General features: G+C 41.5%; 6 protein-coding genes across 6 annotated transcripts; 2 read left to right on the plus strand and 4 right to left on the minus strand. All coding sequences in view use genetic code 12, as the record gives it.

The window, feature by feature from the left end:
• Positions 1–105: 105 nt before the first annotated feature.
• ROM2 (Rho family guanine nucleotide exchange factor) lies at positions 106–4146 on the minus strand (the record flags this gene model as incomplete). The annotated part of the gene is made up of 1 exon (XM_029032581.2): positions 106–4146. One exon carries the CDS (start codon positions 4144–4146, stop codon positions 106–108), a length of 4041 nt encoding a protein of 1346 aa, XP_028892896.2.
• Positions 4147–6723: 2577 nt separating this feature from the next.
• CJI96_0003583 (PPN1 endopolyphosphatase family protein) lies at positions 6724–8808 on the plus strand (the record flags this gene model as incomplete). Its single annotated transcript, XM_029032580.2, has 1 exon — positions 6724–8808. The coding sequence occupies one exon, from the start codon at positions 6724–6726 to the stop codon at positions 8806–8808; it is 2085 nt and encodes a 694-aa protein (XP_028892895.2).
• Positions 8809–11723: 2915 nt separating this feature from the next.
• CJI96_0003584 (uncharacterized protein) lies at positions 11724–13394 on the plus strand (the record flags this gene model as incomplete). Its single annotated transcript, XM_029032579.2, has 1 exon — positions 11724–13394. The coding sequence occupies one exon, from the start codon at positions 11724–11726 to the stop codon at positions 13392–13394; it is 1671 nt and encodes a 556-aa protein (XP_028892894.2).
• A 269-nt stretch (positions 13395–13663) lies between these two features.
• CJI96_0003585 (succinate dehydrogenase flavoprotein) lies at positions 13664–15553 on the minus strand (the record flags this gene model as incomplete). The annotated part of the gene is made up of 1 exon (XM_029032578.1): positions 13664–15553. One exon carries the CDS (start codon positions 15551–15553, stop codon positions 13664–13666), a length of 1890 nt encoding a protein of 629 aa, XP_028892893.1.
• Positions 15554–16641: 1088 nt separating this feature from the next.
• VMA8 (H(+)-transporting V1 sector ATPase subunit D) lies at positions 16642–17493 on the minus strand (the record flags this gene model as incomplete). Its single annotated transcript, XM_029032577.2, has 1 exon — positions 16642–17493. One exon carries the CDS (start codon positions 17491–17493, stop codon positions 16642–16644), a length of 852 nt encoding a protein of 283 aa, XP_028892892.2.
• A 695-nt stretch (positions 17494–18188) lies between these two features.
• CJI96_0003587 (uncharacterized protein) lies at positions 18189–19046 on the minus strand (the record flags this gene model as incomplete). The annotated part of the gene is made up of 1 exon (XM_029032576.2): positions 18189–19046. The coding sequence occupies one exon, from the start codon at positions 19044–19046 to the stop codon at positions 18189–18191; it is 858 nt and encodes a 285-aa protein (XP_028892891.2).
• Between the last annotated feature and the right edge of the window lie 1420 nt (positions 19047–20466).

Raw genomic sequence — 20466 nt, forward strand, 5'->3', positions numbered from 1 at the left:
GCATGGACCATAAGTTTGCTACGCTTCTAGGCTGAAAATTCAACCATGCTCGTTAATCGACTATAATAATTGATGAAATTCTTTTCTGAATGATAGGTATCAGATTTAATTTACTTGCTTTGGTTTTAAGTTGAGGAAATCAATCGAGACAATGATATCGTATCCATTCTCCTCGCAAGCATACAATGCCTCGTGCTCATTAGAATGCAAAAATCTAATGTTTTCTCCAATCAAGGCCCTTATAAGTGTTGTACTTTCGAGATCTCTTATCTCTATAAAGCCCGGATCGAACGCCAAAAGGTAAGGGTAAAATAGAGCAATATTTTGAGGCGACCCCTCCCAAAATATTCCCCAGTCATGTTTTGTTCGCCAACCATTCCGGTTGATTAAGAAGGAAAACTCGCTGTAGCTTAACAAGAAGTTTTTCCCCAAGCGATGTATGCCAAGTGGGGCGACACTCTCTCTTTGTGTGGCGAAATCTAAAGAAGGATCGGCTTCATCGAGAATTGGTTCTTTTCTGCCTGCTTCGAGCGACAAAATTTCAAACCCTTTGGTACACCCGATACAAAGCTTGGTCTTCAAAAAAGATATCGAGACCGGCTCCGATAAAAAGGCAATCTCTCTAACCTCTGGCTTTTTAGCTTTTCCTCTATTCTTTGAGTCAAACGGATTGGTCGGTTCAACTATACTGATGGCTTTTGCACTGCCACTTTTCACAGCGCATACTAACAAGCGGCCGTCGCAAACACCGGTTTTGAAAAATGAGACATAATTTAAAATGACCTTCCCACTTCGGGTATTCTTGAGATGATCCAAGGAATCGGTGCATGGTAGATCAAATTCGTATAACGTCTTTTCCGATAGCACCAATAATTTAGAATATTCCACCAAAACTTCCATTCGAGTTATGTATGGCTTGCTGATCACCATAGTCGGATCGGAGCAAATCTTTTCGTTTGATGTCATACTTATGGAGCGCACAGTAGACACCCACACTCCGGCATCAGTTCCGTATAATAGCTTTTTACCTCCGTAACAGGGCACAGCGCAGTTGATTCTGTTGTGGCCCGTGAATCTCCGCGTCTCATATTTACTCAAACAGAAAATATCATGCTTCTCCAAAAGCTTTTTTTGTTGTTGCTGAACTTGCAGTAATATCTGACTCTGATTAGTAACATCATCGGCGTACAACGAGACATGAACAGGATTATTTCCAAGACCCAAGAAGTTCACTTGAAATTTTTGTTGGGAGGACGAGACAGGATTGTAGTTGGAAACCTCAGCTCTATTTCTCAAACTGATATCTGAGATTATGGACCCATTCTCCCTGAATGGTAGTATCGTTTTGATTCCAGGTGACTCGTACCCACTGTTGACGAAAAGTAAAGGTAGATAGATAGGTCTTTCAAAGACTTTGTGAACCTCTCGCTTATTTTGTATTTTATGCTTTACAAGCAATAATGCATGCTCAAAAAGGTAAAGATCGATCTTCTCGTTGTCTCTCTTCCTGTTGAGAGTCACTTGATAGACAATCCTATTATTGTAATTAAGTTTGAAATTGAATCGATCTTCAAGTGTCTGTCGACCCAAGAGTCTATGCAAAACCATTATCTTGTGACGATCCGTGCTCTCACCTGTTTGAATGTTGACTCTGTGTAATACTTTCTCGATTTCCTCCTTCGCTTTGACAAGATTATTATAATCAGGAGAGGATTCTTTAGTATTTTTGAGGATACCGCCCAATAAAAGCTGATATCTTGCTGGACGCTGTACACCTTTAATCAAAAAGGACGACAAATCTTGTTTTCTGGACTCAGGTTTCTTCTCGATAGCGTCCAAGAATCTTGCGTACTTCATGTTGACCTGCTGTTGCCTCTCGTGTTCAAAGCTGGCGAAGACTTTATTACCGGAATATTTTATGAAAGGCTCAAAACTGCCAACGAACTGTAAAAACACATCACCCACACTTTCGATGACAGGCTTTTGCGCCTGTTGTCGGTTGGTGAGAGCCTCGCTCAAACTCCTTGCCAAGCGAAGCAAATCACTTACACCACCAAAAACGGTTCTTATAAATGCCTCTCTCTCTCGTTCTGGAATGATGTTGTTTGCAGGGTTTTTAAGAGGTAAGATATAGAAATCCGTCATGAACTCTAGATCTTTCACGTAATCTCTTTCAGTATAGATGAGCTCATAAATAAGCTCTTGTCTCATCTTTTCGTGCTTGTCAAGTTTCTCCAAAATTGCTTGATCGACAGTTTCGTGCCAGAGTGTCTTACTGGTTTCAGTATCATGCAAAGAAAGCCTCGATACAGCTCTTTTGAGTCCCCCTCTGGGTTTCATGTTGAGTCTAGCTTGTTGCTCTAGTCGACGAGGGCAGGCGATCGAGTAGCAAAGACGATCACGAGTACAAGTTGGAGAGTAGCAGTTACTCAAAATAGTAAATACGCCATTAACACCAGATAAATCAGGAAGCTCTCCAGTCTTCGTCTGCGAGTTGAATACAGCAACATTGCCGTCAATAGGACTTGGAGGAATGCTTGGAGGAGCAGAACTAGTTGGATATGGCGCTGCCGATGGAGGTTGTGGCAGAACAGATAGCAGATGCTCGTTAAATGAGCCACGATTGGAGTTGTTATTGCTAGTTCCGCTGCCCGCAGGCTCGTCCTCAAAAAATTCCACGTCATTATAATTTCGGCTAAATGTGTAGACCTCATGACTCGAATCTCTCAATCGATGATTGTACGTCACGTCATGAAAAAACTTCTGAGCATCCAATGAACGGCCCAAAAGCAATGCAAGGTTACGATCATTTGTGCGAATGATACTGCAAAGTACATCAACTGCATTATCCCCCGTGAAGGAATCGTGATACTCCAAACCATCCTTCATGTTAATTGTCAAAGCAATTGAATCCTTAAAGGCTTTAGCAACACGGGAAAGAATTGCTGGGTAGATAGCAGGTTTTCTTGATTGATACAACGCCATAGTCCTTTGGGATGTGAGAGTGGTTGATGATACATTGCGATCAGTTTTGTTTTGAAGCGAAGCAGACGAAGAAAATTTTTTCGTTGAAAGTGATGACAACTTGCCCAATGAGCTAAAAGACCTGGATTTTGAAGATAAGGAAAATGTATGGGACGAATTTGCACTGGAATTAGCTTGACGACTGCCATGAGAGCTTGTTTGCAGTGAGTGCAAGTAGTTAGAAGGTGCACTATTGTGCTTAGTTGAAGACGCTGAGAAAGACATCGCCCGTGAATCTATCTTTTTTGACGGATGAGTGTTATTTGGTACCGTAGGAGACGAGGCGATTCTTCGACCATCCAGTGCTGCCCTATTCGAAGTGTGAAATACTCTGGCTTGAGAAGCGTGAAGTTGAGAGGACAAATTCCCAAACAGACCTGGCTGTGAAAAGTTTGTCTCATTGGATAGGAAGCCCCCCCTTCTATTTTCTTGAGATGTTGTGGCTCCCAAATACCCGTGCTCGGGCACAACATTAAACGATGAGTTACTTTTATAGTTCTCCGGGATCAAAACTTCTGATCTCGTTTCCAGACCTACCCTTTGAGCGCTACCCTTATCAAAAATAGCGTCATGAGCGGATTTTCCTGACAGCCGCGTTACGTTATCGGTCATTGAGTTTGAGAAATTTTGCGTGATTTGGCCAGTGAAGGACCTATTGCTTCGAGCGTGAGAGTCAACGTACTGTAAATTTGGGCGTTGTGAGTAGCCTGCGATATAACGCTCATTTGGAGCTGCATCGATGCCACCACTGATATTTGAAGGAAACTGGGTAGCAACAGGATAAGAGGTTGATCCCAGTCGATGATCCTTAGGACGAGAGTCTTGATTCGGGACGTAATTATAGTTCAAGACGGGTTGATGGTGATGAACGTTTTCATACTGTAACAGCGGTGTAGAGTTTGCGTTTCTCTCTTGATAATACATCGAATTAGATAGGTTTTGTGGTTTGGTGTAGTTATCAGATTGTCCTGGATGAGGTGCACGACTCTGAAAGGAGTCTGCTGTCGAATACTCTGGTATGGATCGTTTGCCTTTTCCAACGTGAGCAAGCATACCTTGCGGTATTAGGTGCTCTGGAAGGTTTACTGCATCTGACCGGGCAGTTCCTTTACTGTAAGACATGATGTCAAAGATGTTCCTCGACCGTAGAACGACAAGAGGTGCTGTTGTAACTGGCTTTGGTTGTTCGCTGATAGAAAAAATGAAGAATGCAGGCACTCAGCCGGAGAATAGGCGTAAAGCGACTTCGACGAGAAACCAAAAGATGTCAGAGGTGGGCAGAGCATTTTCATTAAATTAATATATATATGAATATAAAAAAAAGGAACATGTTCAGAACAATGTTTACAAAGAAGAAGCATAATTGCATAGTTCCCAAAAGAAAAATTCGCCTGGCGAAAACCCGAAATATCGAAAGCGAGCAAACGTTGCTTGGGGAAATGTATCCTTTAGGAAACTAACGATTCCTTATATGCACACTGAACTAGGTCGGAAGAAGAGACGTCAAATTCATCAATACACTATGCGACGTTAAAATATGAAAGCCTTTAGTGTACGTCGCTTCAATCTGTGAACCTCGTGATCGCTACATTCATGAGTTTGCAGAAAAGAGGTCATATCTGGATGACAGCGATGAATACTCTACCCCCCTCGTACTCACTTTCCAATACTAAATTTCCTATACCATATTGATGATGTTTGATTACAGACAGAGCTTTCGACACCAAATAAGATGTGGTATCGGGCCAACTACATGCCGAAGATGAGACTTGTCTTTCTGTTTAAGAAGGAAGTAAGATGGGCAAGAGTCAAGCCAATGTGACTGGTGTTCCCTCAGATTCCAATACAATGCGCTGAGCGCCTGGAGCACGCTTGAGTTCTCCAAGTGATCTCAGCAACCCAACATTTATCCCCGAGAAAATCTTTAAAGATGGGACAGAGGAAAAGGCTTGCTCCCTCGCCATCAACTAAGTAGTCTATGGCTGTCCACATTGTATGAGCAAAGAACCTCAATAAAAGTATTAGTCATACGAGTGATCATACATGGACTCGTAGTCGATTTTGTCTATTTGAAGACGCAAGACTGGCTACCGTCAGCACTACTGTTCCTCCGATATGTCACTGGATATATTATATAGGTTCTGCATAAAAGATGAATTTTGAGAAAATCGGACACATATTCCATAAAACGACCTTACCACTTTTAATTCACGAGTGATGCCTGCTTATCATTCAACTTTTTTAAACGAGGGGCCAGCTGAAAGAACCGTTTTGAATTTCATTTTATTGCCAATTCATACACAATTCAGAGGACCCTCCTATCCACCCGATTCTGAATACGATATAATCGAGGAGACTCTAGACTTATTCAGGGCGAATTCTTTCTTTCGAAACTTCGACATAAAAGGCCCCGCAGATAGAGTACTCATTTATGGAATATTATTCATCAGTGATTGTTTGTCAAGACTCAATTCTAAGACAAATTACAAGGAAGCTGTCCGATTGCTCAATAACCTAGCTCTAGACTCTTTTGCCCTCCCAGGAGATGTTGGTTTTCCGTTGAATGCACTTTACCTGCTGCCATCATCCAAAAATGATGCTGATTTGCTTCGTGCCTATTTGCAGCAATTCCGTCAAGAGTTAGCTGATCGATTGTTGAAGAGAATCTACCGCGATAACACCGCTTCTCCAAGTAAGTTCTGGTTGGCGTTTTCCAAAAGGAGATTCATGAATAAAAGCTTATGAGATAGAGAACTTGATTGTTTGAACACGAACATTTGTCTTTTCGTCTGGATTCTACATCTTGTCGCAAAAGTTTTGAAGGCACAATCTTTTTGAAGTGTACAGCGATCAAGAAAGATGTAAGTCACATATATAATGAATGATAGCAATGATTTAAACCTAACAGAAATAATAAAAAAATAAAATAAAATAAAAAAAAACTTATTTGGGCCACTATTAGATCTTCTGACTTACCGAAGAAGCGATGGTATTCACAATGATGTGTGGCTACAAGCATTTCAAATTTTCACAGTCGCCATCAAAAGACTCCTTTACAAATATTTGAAAAAGGAGCTAGTGTCTAGGGTGCAAAGGCGCCCGCTAACTTTGCCTCGACTTCGCGAATATCCTAGCGAGGCAAGGCGTTTCAATATGGCACGGTAGTTGATGTAAATGTCTTCACTAGATATTTTTCCATCTCGATAGTCTTGCACAATGAGTCGGCCAAGTCTACCTGAGGTACATGGAGTGTTTATCACAAATTGTTTCGAAATCTACTATTGTCGTTCATGTAAGCAATTGCAAACATCTCTCTTAGGCTGCAATTTCGAATTCATACCATTGATCGATCGACACCACTACGATAAATATCGAAATGTGGAGGTAATGTAAGTACCATTAATAGAGTGACAAGAAGGTACTCAGTTGCTCTACTGGTCGAAGCGCAATATTATGCAGATCGTATTGGCTGCAAGATAATTGAACTCTATTCATTTCGCATTGCATGGCCTTCCACGTGTACTCGTAATGAAAAGATGCAGCTCGATAAGGTGTGTCGCATCCACCAGTAGAGAATGATTATTTAAGACAGGTTTCGCTTCCATACTCGTTTATTGTTTCTTAAGTGAGTCGATACTTATGTCGTTAGTTATAGTTAATTTGATAGGTTTGAAGACACTAACTATCTTGGTGATTACCATGATGGTAAATGCCGCTATTGTGCAGAATTTAGAATCACTACACCTTCAGATAGAAAGCAGGGAGCACAAGTCTTCACTTATCGATAGTATCTATCAGAACTTGAGCCTTGAAGATCATGACTTCGTTGATTCCACTTTATTGAATCTCACAAATTTCCGTGGCAACAGGTGTGAATCGTGTCACAATAAGATTAAGTATGCTCAATACTTGTTACAGAAATATCCAACTAAGGATCATTTAATTTCTCTTACATTATACAAATACTGTTTGGAACAGAATAAAGGAAAGGATTCAAAATGCGAGTTTGTCGATTTCTTTTTATTCACAGCTCAAAGAGAAAAGGCCGAGTCGGATGCCAGAAACCAAGCCATGGCTGGTTTGGAAGGCGAAACATCAGTCAATTTCTTCTTCAATGATTTCACAGAAATGGTCAGGAACTTTAATACTTCTTCAAAGCTCTCACTAGACTATTATTGTCACTATAAAGGAAAATATTGTGAATTGCCCACAACGCCGCCTTTAGAAACTATATTTAATTTGACTTCCTTCTGGCCAGAGAAGACGCCAGAGAAAAAAATTGAACCGAAGTATAACACTACAAGAGAAAGTTTTAATGTCTTACATCTTTCAGACTTTCACAACCAATTGCGTTTTCAAATTGGGGCAGAGGCCAATTGCTCACAGGGCCTTTGTTGCCTACCTGAGTCATATAATCAGGACTTGATTCCCAAGGGCTATAATTTCACTGACGTCTACCAACATGCCGGTGCAAACATGAGCAACGTGAAACTTTCATTTTATCCTGATGCTGAATTTTCGCCGATCGACGATACCTATTTTGAGGGTAAATATCACGACATGCCGGCATTTAGGGGATGGAATTGGGCATGGGAGCCAGCTACAACATTTGGAAATTACCAATGTGATCCGCCCGAAGTTATGCTTAATCATTCTTTGAAGCATATTTCACTGACCTTCGATAATAACAAATATGAGTTCTCGGTTTTTACTGGAGATATTGTGGACCATGACGTAGCGCATTGTGACCCTGATACGACGAGGTATGCCGAAACTCGTTCCTACAAGATCATGAGACATTTTTTACACCAACAGCCGGTATATCCCACTTTAGGGAACCACGACACATTCCCGTACGGCCAATTGGCACCCGAGCGATTGAACAACAAAACTTTCAATGAATCACTGTATCACTGGAACGATGACCTCATTAGTGACCTTTGGATCTCCAATGGTTGGATTGATAGTTCTTTAAAGAGTTTTATCCGTCAACATTATTCGTCATATACCACTACAACTGATAGGGGTTTGAAGATTATTTCCCTCAATTCCAACTGCTACTATAAGAAAAACTTGTATGCATACATAAATATGGAGGCAGAGCCGGATTTGTTCGGTCAGTGGGAGTTCCTCATCAACGAATTAATAGAGAGCGAAAACTCAAACCAGCGAGTGTGGATATTAGCACACATCCCCGCGGGAGATGCTGATGCCTTGCCAATCCAATCCGAAATATTCGCAGGTATAGTGAAGCGGTTTTCTCCATTTACTATTGCAGGTATATTTTACGGCCATACTCATAGAGATCAAGTCAAAGTTCTCTACGAAGATAATGCGCCTGTTAATATGGCTTGGATCTCTCAAGCTATCACCCCCTTGGGTCCCGCAAATCCCTCCTGGAGGTATTATCGAGTGGAGGACGAGTCTTTCAATATTCTCGAATCTTATAACTATTATTCCCCACTAAACGCGACTTGGACAAATGGTGGAGAGGAACCCATATGGTCGTATGGATATAGTGCTAGAGACACTTATGATCCGAATCACGAATGGCCCGCTCTGGCGCCACTTAATGCTTCTTTCTGGGACAAATTCGTTGTACAGAAATTGAAGGACAGGCACAATATACAGTTCAATCAGAGGTACACTGACTTAATGTTTCGTGAGAACCCATATGTCCCAGATTGCAAAAATGGATCACAAGTCACAGACAAATGCTACCAAAATAATTATTGCGACGCAATTGGGTTTAAAATTGACGATTTTAACGAGTGTATCTCGTAAATCCAATTCGCTATATTATCGTTCCTTTATGAGATAATCCTTGATTTCATTCGTTTCGTTTGTAGATTCTAGCATTTCCTATTCCTCTGTAAGAAAGTTCGATCGGATCTGAGTTTTCTGGCTCAACATCTTGAGGGAGAACCGGAAAAGTGAGATAACACTGTAGAATGAAATTCATTTAGTAAATATTAGGCCGTTTTCAATCGAACATTTGTTTGCGACTCATCATACATAACTTCGAATTAGTGATCCGGGGTTGTAAGAAACAAGCGAGTTACAGAAAATTTGATTGGGGAACTCTACTCATTGGAAGCATCTATCAAGGACCTACATTTTTAAAGCATCGTGTGTTTCGACGATGTCTTGAAAGGAAGGGATTACACTGAAAAGGCAAGAGTTCTTGGTTTTGAAAAGCCGCTTGTTTGCTCATAGTATGCGATTTTGCCTGGCACTCCGAATACGTTCGCTTTAGGACAAAATAAAAAAGTATAGCAAGGTAACAAATGTGAAATCTATAAATTCTCTTATAAGACCACTAGCGTTAGCCCTTCTTCGATGATATTTTGTTACTGATTGAGAACTTGATCTGACTCACACGCGCAGAACACATTGCCACATATTGATACAGAATACCTTACATTCTCTCGCCAGGTACGAAGGACTCTCTTGAACCACCGCGCGACTTGCCTCGACCTCTAAAGCCTCCCCGTTGATGACCTCTACTCCTTCCTCTACCTCGTCCTCTATAACCACCACGATACCCACCTCTTGAGAAATTAGATTCCATATGCTGAGCTTCCTGACTGGCTTGACCACCATAAATTCCCCGCCCGAATTGTCGACCTTCTCTAAACCCAGGGTCTAAGTCTATTTCAAGCGCCTGTCCATCTAAATGCGTCCCTTTGAGAAATTTAATGGCATTGAGAGATGCATTTTCACTCTTGTATATCACAAAGCAAAACCCGCATGGAGTTAATTTGTTGCGATCAAGGCCCATTATGATTCTATCAATAGTTCCACACTTAGAGAAAAGTTCATGGATCTGTTCCTCGGTGGTGAAGTGCGTTAGATTGCCAACATACACTGTTTTTGAGTGGATAGCTTTGATTAGACTATCAAAATTTTGACGTCTGACCGCCTTTCGTATAAGATATTGAGACGGTTTATCAAGACGCTCGGCTGAGTTATTGTAGTTTTCTTCAAGAACCTCCATCTTCGTTGTTTGCTTTGTTTGCAAACGTGGGAAGAAGTGGACCTGAAGTATGTTCGCAGTGGAATGCGATCACAGAATCGGAAGTTGAATACAGGACAATGTTGGTTTAAAACCCTTCAAATCTTGTGGGTAGCAAGAACCACATTCTGTATTATTTTCATTCATTGTCGACTTCAATGATTGGTTGGACATGACGAAACGACAGCAGGGAGATTGCCGGCCCGACCACGGTGCTTATCCGTAGTCGAGTTTGATATTCTGAGCGATGGAGAGTTGTCTCTCAATTATATGTACCATCAAAATCCGCTAGTATCTACTTTACATTAGGGATTAAGGTAGAATCAAACCTAGCGCGTGTTAACCTAACAATGATCCTCTTTACTGATTTGAGCTATCAAACAATTAACAAAATGATCATTTAAATTGAATTAGATATATTTTACATTTAAAGAAAAATATAATTTTAATTAAAAGTTATATGTATAATCTAATAACGAAGGCAATACAGTGCACCGATCGTGAGCACCTCTTCCGTTGCAAAGGCAAAACGAGTTACATCAATACCCTGTATATTTGGTAGAGTAAGAGAATCTGTGTTAGGTCCGCACATAGTAACTTTTGACATACTTACTATTCTAGACCGAGACTAGGTGCTAGGGTACTTTTGAGACGTATATAGGCTTGATCACCACTCCCGTAGAGTCGTACGGCTCATAGACCCACGGACGGGAAGATCGGGTCACTTCATGTGACTCTCCCCACTGGCAACTTTCTGTGATCCTAACAATCTGTCACCAAACTATGAAATCTATGGTTTGCTGAATTCCACAGAATTGAAAAGTTCCAGAACAAAAATAAAAAATTGGAGCAAGAAAAAAAAAAAATCAGGAAGTTAACATCCGAGCCTGAAGCGTGCCTTATTTGAAAAAGCAACCTCTTTTGGCCTTAGTGTCAATCAACTGTACAAGTTGCTTGGAAGTCCGAAAACTCGATCTTGTTGATTATCCTGAGCATCCACTTTATATTCATGTATGTAGTGTTTTGAGGACCTGTTGGTACAATCTTAGCGCTTCGCGAACTCTTGATACACCAATGAACGCCTTTTAGAACCCGCAGAAGCATGTTTTCAAGTGTCTTCAAAACTGGCATTCGATCAATTTACAATGTTTCGGAGACCGCGACCTTCTACTCAGACTTCTGGTCAATATATCCTGCTAAGCATAAGCGGTCTGGTAAAATGGTCTCTGTATTCATCTTTGACAAGACTGACTTCGAAAAATCAGTAACGCACCTATGTTCGCAAACTCCGAACACAAAAAATCCGAGGCATATCATCAGCGAGTGCTATGAACTTATCCAATTTGGAATAATGCAGCTTGCAAAACTAAAACACCCGCATATTCTAACTGTTGTGGAGGTCCTCGAGCTGACGAGACTGAAGTTCATTTTCGTCTCCGAACCGCTTGTTGGATCTCTCCAAACAATCGGATTTGACTCGGCAAATCCCTTGGAAATCAAAAAAGGAGTATTAGAGATCTCTAAAGCGCTACAATTTTTACATAATAGTTGTGACATGGTACACTTGAACTTACAGCCATCGTCAGTGTTAGTTAGCGCCTATGGGGATTGGAAACTCTCGGCATTCTATTTCATCAAGTCGCTCCTGGAAATGTCAAGCTCGGAGCAGGAGAATTTTTATATCATGAACACCTCCTCTTTTGTCCCGTTTGCCAACATTAACCTCAACTTTGTTGCCCCAGAAATAGTCCTCGACTCTGGTGGCGCGAGATTAGGCGCCCCGAATGATATATGGTCATTGGGCCATTTGATCATCTACTTGTTTAACAGAGAATCTGTTCTCGCCCTCGAAGCTGTAAATCTATCGGAGTATAAACATGCGATACAGCTCTTTGAAAAAAAGTTTTGTAACCACAAAGTGTCAGAGTTAGGATACCTTTTCAAAAGTGTTCCTCACCAGCTTCAGAGCACTATTATGAATCTTCTACGAAGATATCCTCATGACAGGTTCACAATAGACCAATTCATCGAATCAGACTTTTTTCAAGATAATTTGATGAAGGTGATGTGTTTCGTTGATGAGTACTCCTCTAAATCCTCGAATGAAAAAATGGTGTTCTTGGATGGGATATTGACCGATGCAAATCTTTTGCCGGCCTTGCCTTCATCATTTAAGATCAATAAGTTCCTTCCTCTTATGGTGGACAATGTATTGAAAGAAATTTCCTTTATACCAACTTCCGCTGCAGAAGACAGTCATGGAGTTCTTATCGCGAAAACTCTCAAGATAGTTTTTCACCTTGCTCAAGGATTATCCAAATTGAGTTTCCAGGATCGCGTTTTTGAAACACTAGCGACCGATGGCAAGGCGAAGAAGAATTCTCAAAATTTGATTCGCTCATTGATAAACAGTTCTGTTCATGTTCGGTTGGTTTTTGTTCAAAGTTTGACTCTTTTGATGGAGAAGTTGAATCCTAAAGAAGTTACACAGGTTATCAAGATGCTTTGTCCTTTGTGTTTGAAGAACACTCCGACCACTGATCAATCTCTTACACATCAGATTGAATTGCAAGACCTTTTTTTAAAGAATGTACTGCAATTCATTAACATTATTGACTTTCCTTACATAAAGAGTGATTTGATTCCGTTAGTGTGCCATGTGTTTAAAACTACAACGATATTGTCAACGAAATTACAAGCAATTGCGACGTTCAAGATGCTACTGAACGACAAGATACTTGATGAAGACACGATTGTGGACAGCATATTCCCCGTGTTTCTCAATTTGAAAAGTAGAGACAAGAGAGTTGTTTCCTCGGTAATTGACTACTTCGCTGGGTTGGCTGAGAGTGATGTTATAAAAAATGTACCCTTATTGATTGAGTCCGGACTATCTAAATGTTTACAATTGGCTTTTGGATGTGAAGGTATCTCATCGACCGAGTTTTTGGCATTCGTGAAGACTGTTCGTCAACTTGAAGATAACTTGATTCGTCGCAGAGTGAATCAACTCAATTCGTCAACTAATCCTGCGGATTTAACACCAACTGATAATTTCGATGTCCTCATCAAGGGAGTATCGTTAGACAGCAGTAGGAATTTCTCGAGAAGTTTACCTCTTAAGGAGAGCATGAGACCGACTCATGACATGACGAAGCCATTGGCTGAGTTGGAAACCGCAGTGCACCCAAGCTCTGAACCGATGATCACAGAATCCAGTTCCATGCAGATGAACAGTAAGAAGTTCCTGTCATTAACCCCTGCAATTCCGACCCCCAGGGATGGGGTGTCAATCCTGAGAAAGATCGACTTGGCAGAGAACGTCTCATTTGATGTGGGAAAAAAAAAAATTTAAATCCCAAACAAGGTAGGTCTAAGTCTGACATAAGTGGCAACGCAAAGCTTCCTCCTGGTTATTCGAGTTCTTTATTAACACCCCACATCCCTACAGGTTCAGACGGCTGAAACGCCAGTAAAGGTTGCACCTAATGACACCTAGGGAGCAAGACTTCTTTTTTACCTACTTTAATTTCTTTTTTTTTTTTTTCCAACTTATAAACAGAGAAGCCAGCCATGACGCCGTGTCATGAGCCTCAATAAATTAACTGTGCAACTTGAGACAGCTCAGTAGACACGCTTCGCAGGAGGCACAGGCTTGCAGTCATTCTCATCCAATGTGGTCTTGATAACGTCTCTGTAATCTAAAGTCACAGGAGCCCCAAATTCCTTTTGGTAAGACAACGTATGCTTCATCCAATTATTGTCATCTCTCTCTGGATAGTCGTCTCTTGCGTGTGCGCCTCTTGATTCCTTTCTTGCGGCTGCAGAAGCAGCGGTTTGAGTAGCACAAGTCAACAAATTCTGCAACTCCAAAGTTTCAACTAAATCAGAGTTCCAAATCATAGACCTGTCAGTCGTTTTGACATTAGCAAACTCTTTGTCGACTCTGCTTATTTCCTCCACACACTTATCTAATGTGTCTTGCATCCTAAAGACGGCACATCCCCTTTGCATAGTTCGCTGCATCTCAAGTCTGATGTCAGCAGTGGACCTTGTTCCATTGGCATTTCTCAATTTGTCAAGATTCGCAATCGAGTCCAATCCTAAATCCTTCGAAACGGGCTTGAGAGGGGAACCAGGTGTCAATGAGTCTCTAATCGTGTGAGAGACAGCTCTTCCAAAAACAACCAAATCTAATAAGGAGTTCGCACCCAATCTGTTTGCTCCATGAACCGAAGCGCATGCAACTTCACCACAAGCTAACAAACCTGGGACGACCTCGTCTTCTCCGTTTTCTCCCTTCTTAACTACTTCTCCTGTCCACTTCGTTGGGATACCTCCCATATTATAATGAACCGTTGGCAAAATAGGAATAGGCTCCTTTGTAACATCAACACCAGCAAATATGTGTGCTGTCTCTGAGATACCAGGAAGCCTTTCCTTCAAGACAGAAGCAGGTATATGTGATAATTGCAAATACATGTGGTCCTTTTCAGGACCAACACCTCTTCCCTCATTGATTTCCATAGTGATGGCTCTCGAGACAACGTCTCTAGAGGCTAGATCCTTAGCAGAAGGTGCGTAACGCTCCATAAAACGCTCACCCTCCGAATTGAGTAAGTACCCACCTTCGCCTCTGGCGCCTTCAGTGATCAAGCACCCAGAACCGTAGATTCCAGAAGGATGAAACTGAACAAACTCGAGATCTTCTAAAGGCAACCCAGCGCGGGAAACCATAGCATACCCATCACCAGTGCAAGTATGTGCAGATGTGCATGAGAAATATGCTCTTCCGTAACCACCAGTGGCAAGAACTGTTTTGTGTGCCCGGAATCTGTGCAAGGTACCATCCTCCTGGTTGTATGCAATGACACCCACACATTCTCCGTCTTGCATTAATAAATCCATTGCCATGAACTCAATAAAAAAGTGTGTATCATGTCTCAATGATTGTCCATAAAGTGAATGTAACAATGCATGACCAGTTCTGTCAGCAACAGCACACGTTCTGTATGCCTGGCCTCCTTTTCCGTATTCCTTAGACTGTCCTCCGAACGCACGTTGATAAATTCTCCCCTCGTCGTTTCTACTGAAAGGCACACCGTAGTTCTCCAACTCATAGATGGACTGTGGGGCTTCTTTGGTCATGTAATGAATGGCATCCTGATCTCCCAACCAGTCAGAACCTTTGACAGTATCGTACATATGCCAGTGCCAGTCGTCCTTATGCATATTACCAAGAGCAGCGTTGATACCTCCTTGCGCAGCAACTGTATGTGACCTTGTGGGAAACAACTTACTAATGCAAGCAGTTTTGAAACCAGCTTCGGCTAGACCAAAAGCAGCTCTTAATCCAGCTCCCCCAGCACCCACAACTACACAATCATATTCATGATCGATGACATGATATTTCTGGCCCAAATACTTCGTTGCGTTGACTGATTCACCTTTGGCACTACCAATTATCTGCTTGGCCACCAGAGATGATGAAAAGTTTCTAATTGCTCTTAACATTGTCCAAAAATGGATTTGGTGTTGAAAAAAAGAACGTTGCGAGAACAGCCACGCCCAATATGTAAGGATATATATGGGGAAGAGGTAATGAAAAAATAGCGCAATCCTATTCGTTGAGGTTTCGCACAGACTATACAAAGCCGAAAAAGTCCGGGGAGTTTCCTATTGAAAACCTGAGTTTCACATAAATCATGACTCAATACAGTCATGAGCAGCTACTGTCTTGAAGTAATTTAATTTCGTCAGACCAGTTTGGAAGGTCATATCCCATTTCCCCCTTTTTCTTCTTTAGTTTATCTGCTCGAATCCTTTCACATGATAGTAGTCATTTCGATTCCTGCGTGAGAGGTAGACTTGAATACCACCAACTTTGTGCTATTGGTTTGAGTATCAACAGCAAAAGGCCAAATTTCGTCGTAACGGCGATGATGACTAATGTAGTAAAAAACTCATCATAGTGTACGAGTGATGTCCATTGCATCTTTTAGTAAATCTATCGAGTACATACGGTGAAGGCATGCTGGGACATTTTGTAATTCTTCGATTCGGTTGAAATGCCAACAATTTGAGATGAAAAGTGTAAGCTTGGCTTTGAGCACTTACAATATATGAGATCGATCTGAAGAGTTCTTGAAGGCACGGTACCTCTACCAACCTGGTATTTCCCAAGAATATTGTTCTATTGCCAACATTGAATGGATCAGGGTTATACTGGTAGGGGTGCATATCGTTCATAGGGAGCATAATGGGCGCATACATTTGTTACTTTCCTCGTATACTTCCACAGCGATTCGAAGAGCAATACGAACAATGATGTCACATAAGTGTAAACGTACGTGAATGCACCGGTTGAGGGCTTCTAGCCAAGTCAGCGTAGTGACTGAGGAAGTTCATTGATAATTCAATAAGCAATCTCAAGTCGGCAACGCCTTCGCTTTCTTCAGAATAGTTGAGGCAGTTAGCAATCAAGTTCATGATGGGGAAAAAGGGAAAAGTAATTTTTCAGGTCATGGCCCGTAGACCTTTACGTAAACGAAGTTCAGGACACATATTGAATTTAGTTGATTATAAACGTTGATTGCACATGCCTAAAAGATGATGTCATCCTCGTTGGTCTGCAATATATCAGAGGACAGAGCGGTGTCATGAGCGTGTTCAAAGGGTGCATCATTTGCTGGCGACTTAGAATGTGAGGACTGTTCACAGTTGAGTAGTGTTTTCGCATCTGTTGGCAGTTGCTCGACCTGGGATTTCTTCAAACCAATCTCTGCCTCCTCCGCTTCCGCAGCTGCAGACGCTTCCTGCTTCTTTTCTTGGACTTTTTTCAATCTGTAAAACTCTTCTCTGTCCATTTCATCCAACTCAGCATTTATGTAACTGATGGTATTCTCGGTTCGGGGAATGATCACATGCTCAATTGCATTCACTCGTCTATTGGTGACCTTGATGACCTCGTCTAAAATGATGAAAGCAGTCTGCAAGGATGCCAACTCTACTAACGTCTCCACAGCTTTTGTGTAGACAAGTTTTGCTTTTTGAACCTGTTGTCCGCCTCGTCCCAACCCAGTAAGCTTGAAATCATTTATAGCATCATCAATGCTGCTTTCAAAAGTGGGTAGATATACACCCGAGACGTTCTCTTGCTTGGCTTTGACCTTGAATCTTGCCTTTTGGACGCTTTCTTGAACTTGATAAGAGATGTTATCACCAGTAGCATATTGAACTTCTGCCAAAGAGAAAGCTGCCGTTTGCATTACTCTTCCCATCTTTCTCTTCGCATCGTCGATTCGTTGCGTTATATCCCTAAATCTTTTGGTCAAGGCTTCGGATTTACGCTTCAATAAAGAGTGGCCTTGTTGGGCTCCCCTCAACTTTCCCTTCATGACACCGAGTGTCATTCTTGTCGGAAAGACTTGTTCACGATTTCCTGCGCCCGACATGTACGTGGTCTCTTTGTGTGGTGGACTAAAAGTGTGTTGATGGAAATTGACTGTTGCGCGAATGTACTGATGTACGGAACTTCTTGTTTTGTATGGTGTTTTTAAGGATCTTTTATTACATTATACTATAGGCGACAATGTCGAGATATAGTTGTCTAAATTGCTAATGTAGGTAGACCTCGAGGCACTGAACATGATGACCATTTCCTCTGATGCCCTTCAAGATTGCTGCTGATGTCAGCAAAGATGAGGAGGAAGTAAGAAACTTGGAATCGAATTCTTGATGTGATACACATGTTTACAATTTCTGCACGTCATTTTGCCATTTACAATTTGAGTCTCGATGAGAAGAGTGTGAAGTTCTTTAAGTATAGCCTGATCCTCTTCCAAGATTGGGTTGAGATTCAGTGGCTTATTCGGAGGGAGACTTTCATTTCCCAAATCATTGGCAACAGCTCTTAAAGCATCCCAATCTAGTCTCTCGATCATGTGCGCTATGAAATCAGCATTATATTCTTGTGCTGATTCTATCATATCGCAATCAGAGAACATCAAAGGGAAAGAGTTCGCTGATGTGTCACAACTCTTTACGGCACATTTCACAAAGTTAGTGGTGATGATTTTCATAAGGATAAACAATTGTTTTAAGGAGACTCGACATATGCGATGGCTTTCATCAAAAAGCCTGCATATTATCAAAAAGCTCTCAGTGTGAGCACCTTCACATTGCTCAGCGCGAGATAATGGACGGCATCATCTCCTGCGGGAAGTTGTGGGTGACGCCCTGAAGGTCGTGGTTTTGGATTCTTTGACTTCAAAGATGGGGACTTTGTGGTCAGGAATAGCAATGGCTTGCTTTCCGTGGTGGTACCAGAGTGGTCTCTAAACCACGTAAAACTCAACGCGAAGGTTGGGTACGCATCTAGACTTCTAAGAAGAGACTTTACCAACAGGCTCAGGGGAATCGCATCGCACTCCTTCTTGGTGAAGATAGGTTTGGAAGGTTCATACTTATCACAATTACCAGCGAAGTTCATTGCTAGAACAAGTAATCTGGCGAAGACATACTCTGCTTCTCCGAGTCGACTGCTTGCAAGTAATCGTTTAAAGAGCTCCTGAAGACTTTCCATGTACCGGTAGCGCTCACTTTGGGATTCCTCATCTAAGTTTGTATTCAACTTTGTGAGTGAATTTTTCCCTCTCTTTTCGAGCTCAAAGCTTCGTTGTCTATCATAGGACACCTTCTCTTGCTCTAGCAACATTCTATCAATGTAAAATGCACGGGAGCGTGAGAACCTATCGAAATCAGGGAAAGCGATTAATAATAGGGCTTGGTATTTGCGTAATTTTAAAAGACCAAAATTGTGATAAATGAACGACAAGACTTCATCTGACAAGTCGGCATTTGTTTTCATGAGGTGACGGACCAAATCAAGTAATAGTATTGGATATGCATTTGGGTCCTTGGACTTAACGTATTTCGCAAATGCCAATTGTAGATCACTTAAGGTTGACACTTCCTTCTCATTTGAATTTGTGCAATCACTATTCATTTTGGAAGACCGTATGAGCTTTGAACTGTCCGATTTTTCATATGTGAGATGATGGCCGCTATTTGATTCATGAAAAACTGACTTGAATTCTCTACCTCCGAAGCACAGATCACCAAAAGTCATTCCATTCTCGGAAAACGTTCTTGATTTTAATCCGCTTATAACATCACCGAGGAGGCAGTGAATTATCAATTGACGGCGGTTTCGCTTGCCCGTTTGAAAGTTTTGATGACTCCAATCATGAGAAGGCGGAGTGTTCCATTCAAATATGTTATACCAAGAATTCATAATGCTCTGGCAGGAAAAAACATTCGTTGTACTCTCCGGAGACACGCTTTTGTATACTTCTGCTCTTTGACGGCAAAACCTCTGAGCGAAGTCTCTATTCTCCACACTTCTTAGAACATTTTTATTATTAACTTGCGCTCTTGTGCCAGATGTTGGGTTCGCCTTACCGTCTCGATGACATGGCTCGCTCTTAAGTACTCGAATTTGTTCTCGAACTCGTTTTTCTTCTTCCTCGAGATCTTCAATCTCTTTGATCTGTTCTCGTAGGCGTGCAAGCTTCTTCTTATCTCCAGCTGAAATGATGGATGTTTTTGTGGTACAGATATACTGAAGATGTACTAGAATAGCTATGTTTGAAGCTAAGAATAACATGTGGCTTGGGCTTCTAACAAGTCGTAGAAAAATGTTCAGTTTAGTGGAATGAAAGAGCAGACCAGCAGGCGAGCTTGAGCCACTGCATACTTTCTGTATATGTAAGCATCTTACCAGTTGCAAGCCGAAAGACCTCATTTTCCTCTTCGATGAAATTTGAATGGTGTTGTCAAGAATTATGATGTCCGGCATCTGTGCTCGTTACATCACGGCGAGAAAACTACTACTACCACAGGTTGTTTAAACAAGAGCAAGACCCCCAAAAGGAAAAAAAGAGGGAAAAAAAAATCAAAATAGAATAAGTACGAGAGCTCCACGTATAGCAAAAGCAGCGTTCCTTACTACCATCAGACAGTTAGCACAATTAGAGGATGTCACCAAGCTCGTAAGTATCACGATTTTGTCATCATGAGATCTGACTTGACTGATCTCTACGAACCCATACTTGCAAAGGTTTTATGGTTTCCTTGGTGACTCTCTAAATAGTACACTCAAGTCAATATATTGAAAAGACGAAAGCAACTTTGCTTTTTCTCTTCCCAGGATAGCAACTTGCAAGCTAGAATATTTTCGCTTCTCTGCTGTAATAAAAAATCCAGGATCATTTCTCCTCGATCCAATAATAAACAGCACAAGAACGGTCCTAACCCGATCACTACGACGAATGAAATGTTGTCGTAATACTTATTCATCGACCCCAATTGCATCCATACAGTACCGTGACATAGAGAAAGTGTCCTGTGAAACAAATTGGGCAATA

The sequence above is a fragment of the Candidozyma auris genome, chromosome 3 (assembly GCF_003013715.1).
Source record: "Candidozyma auris chromosome 3, complete sequence".
Taxonomy (NCBI): Eukaryota; Fungi; Ascomycota; class Pichiomycetes; order Serinales; family Metschnikowiaceae; genus Candidozyma; species Candidozyma auris.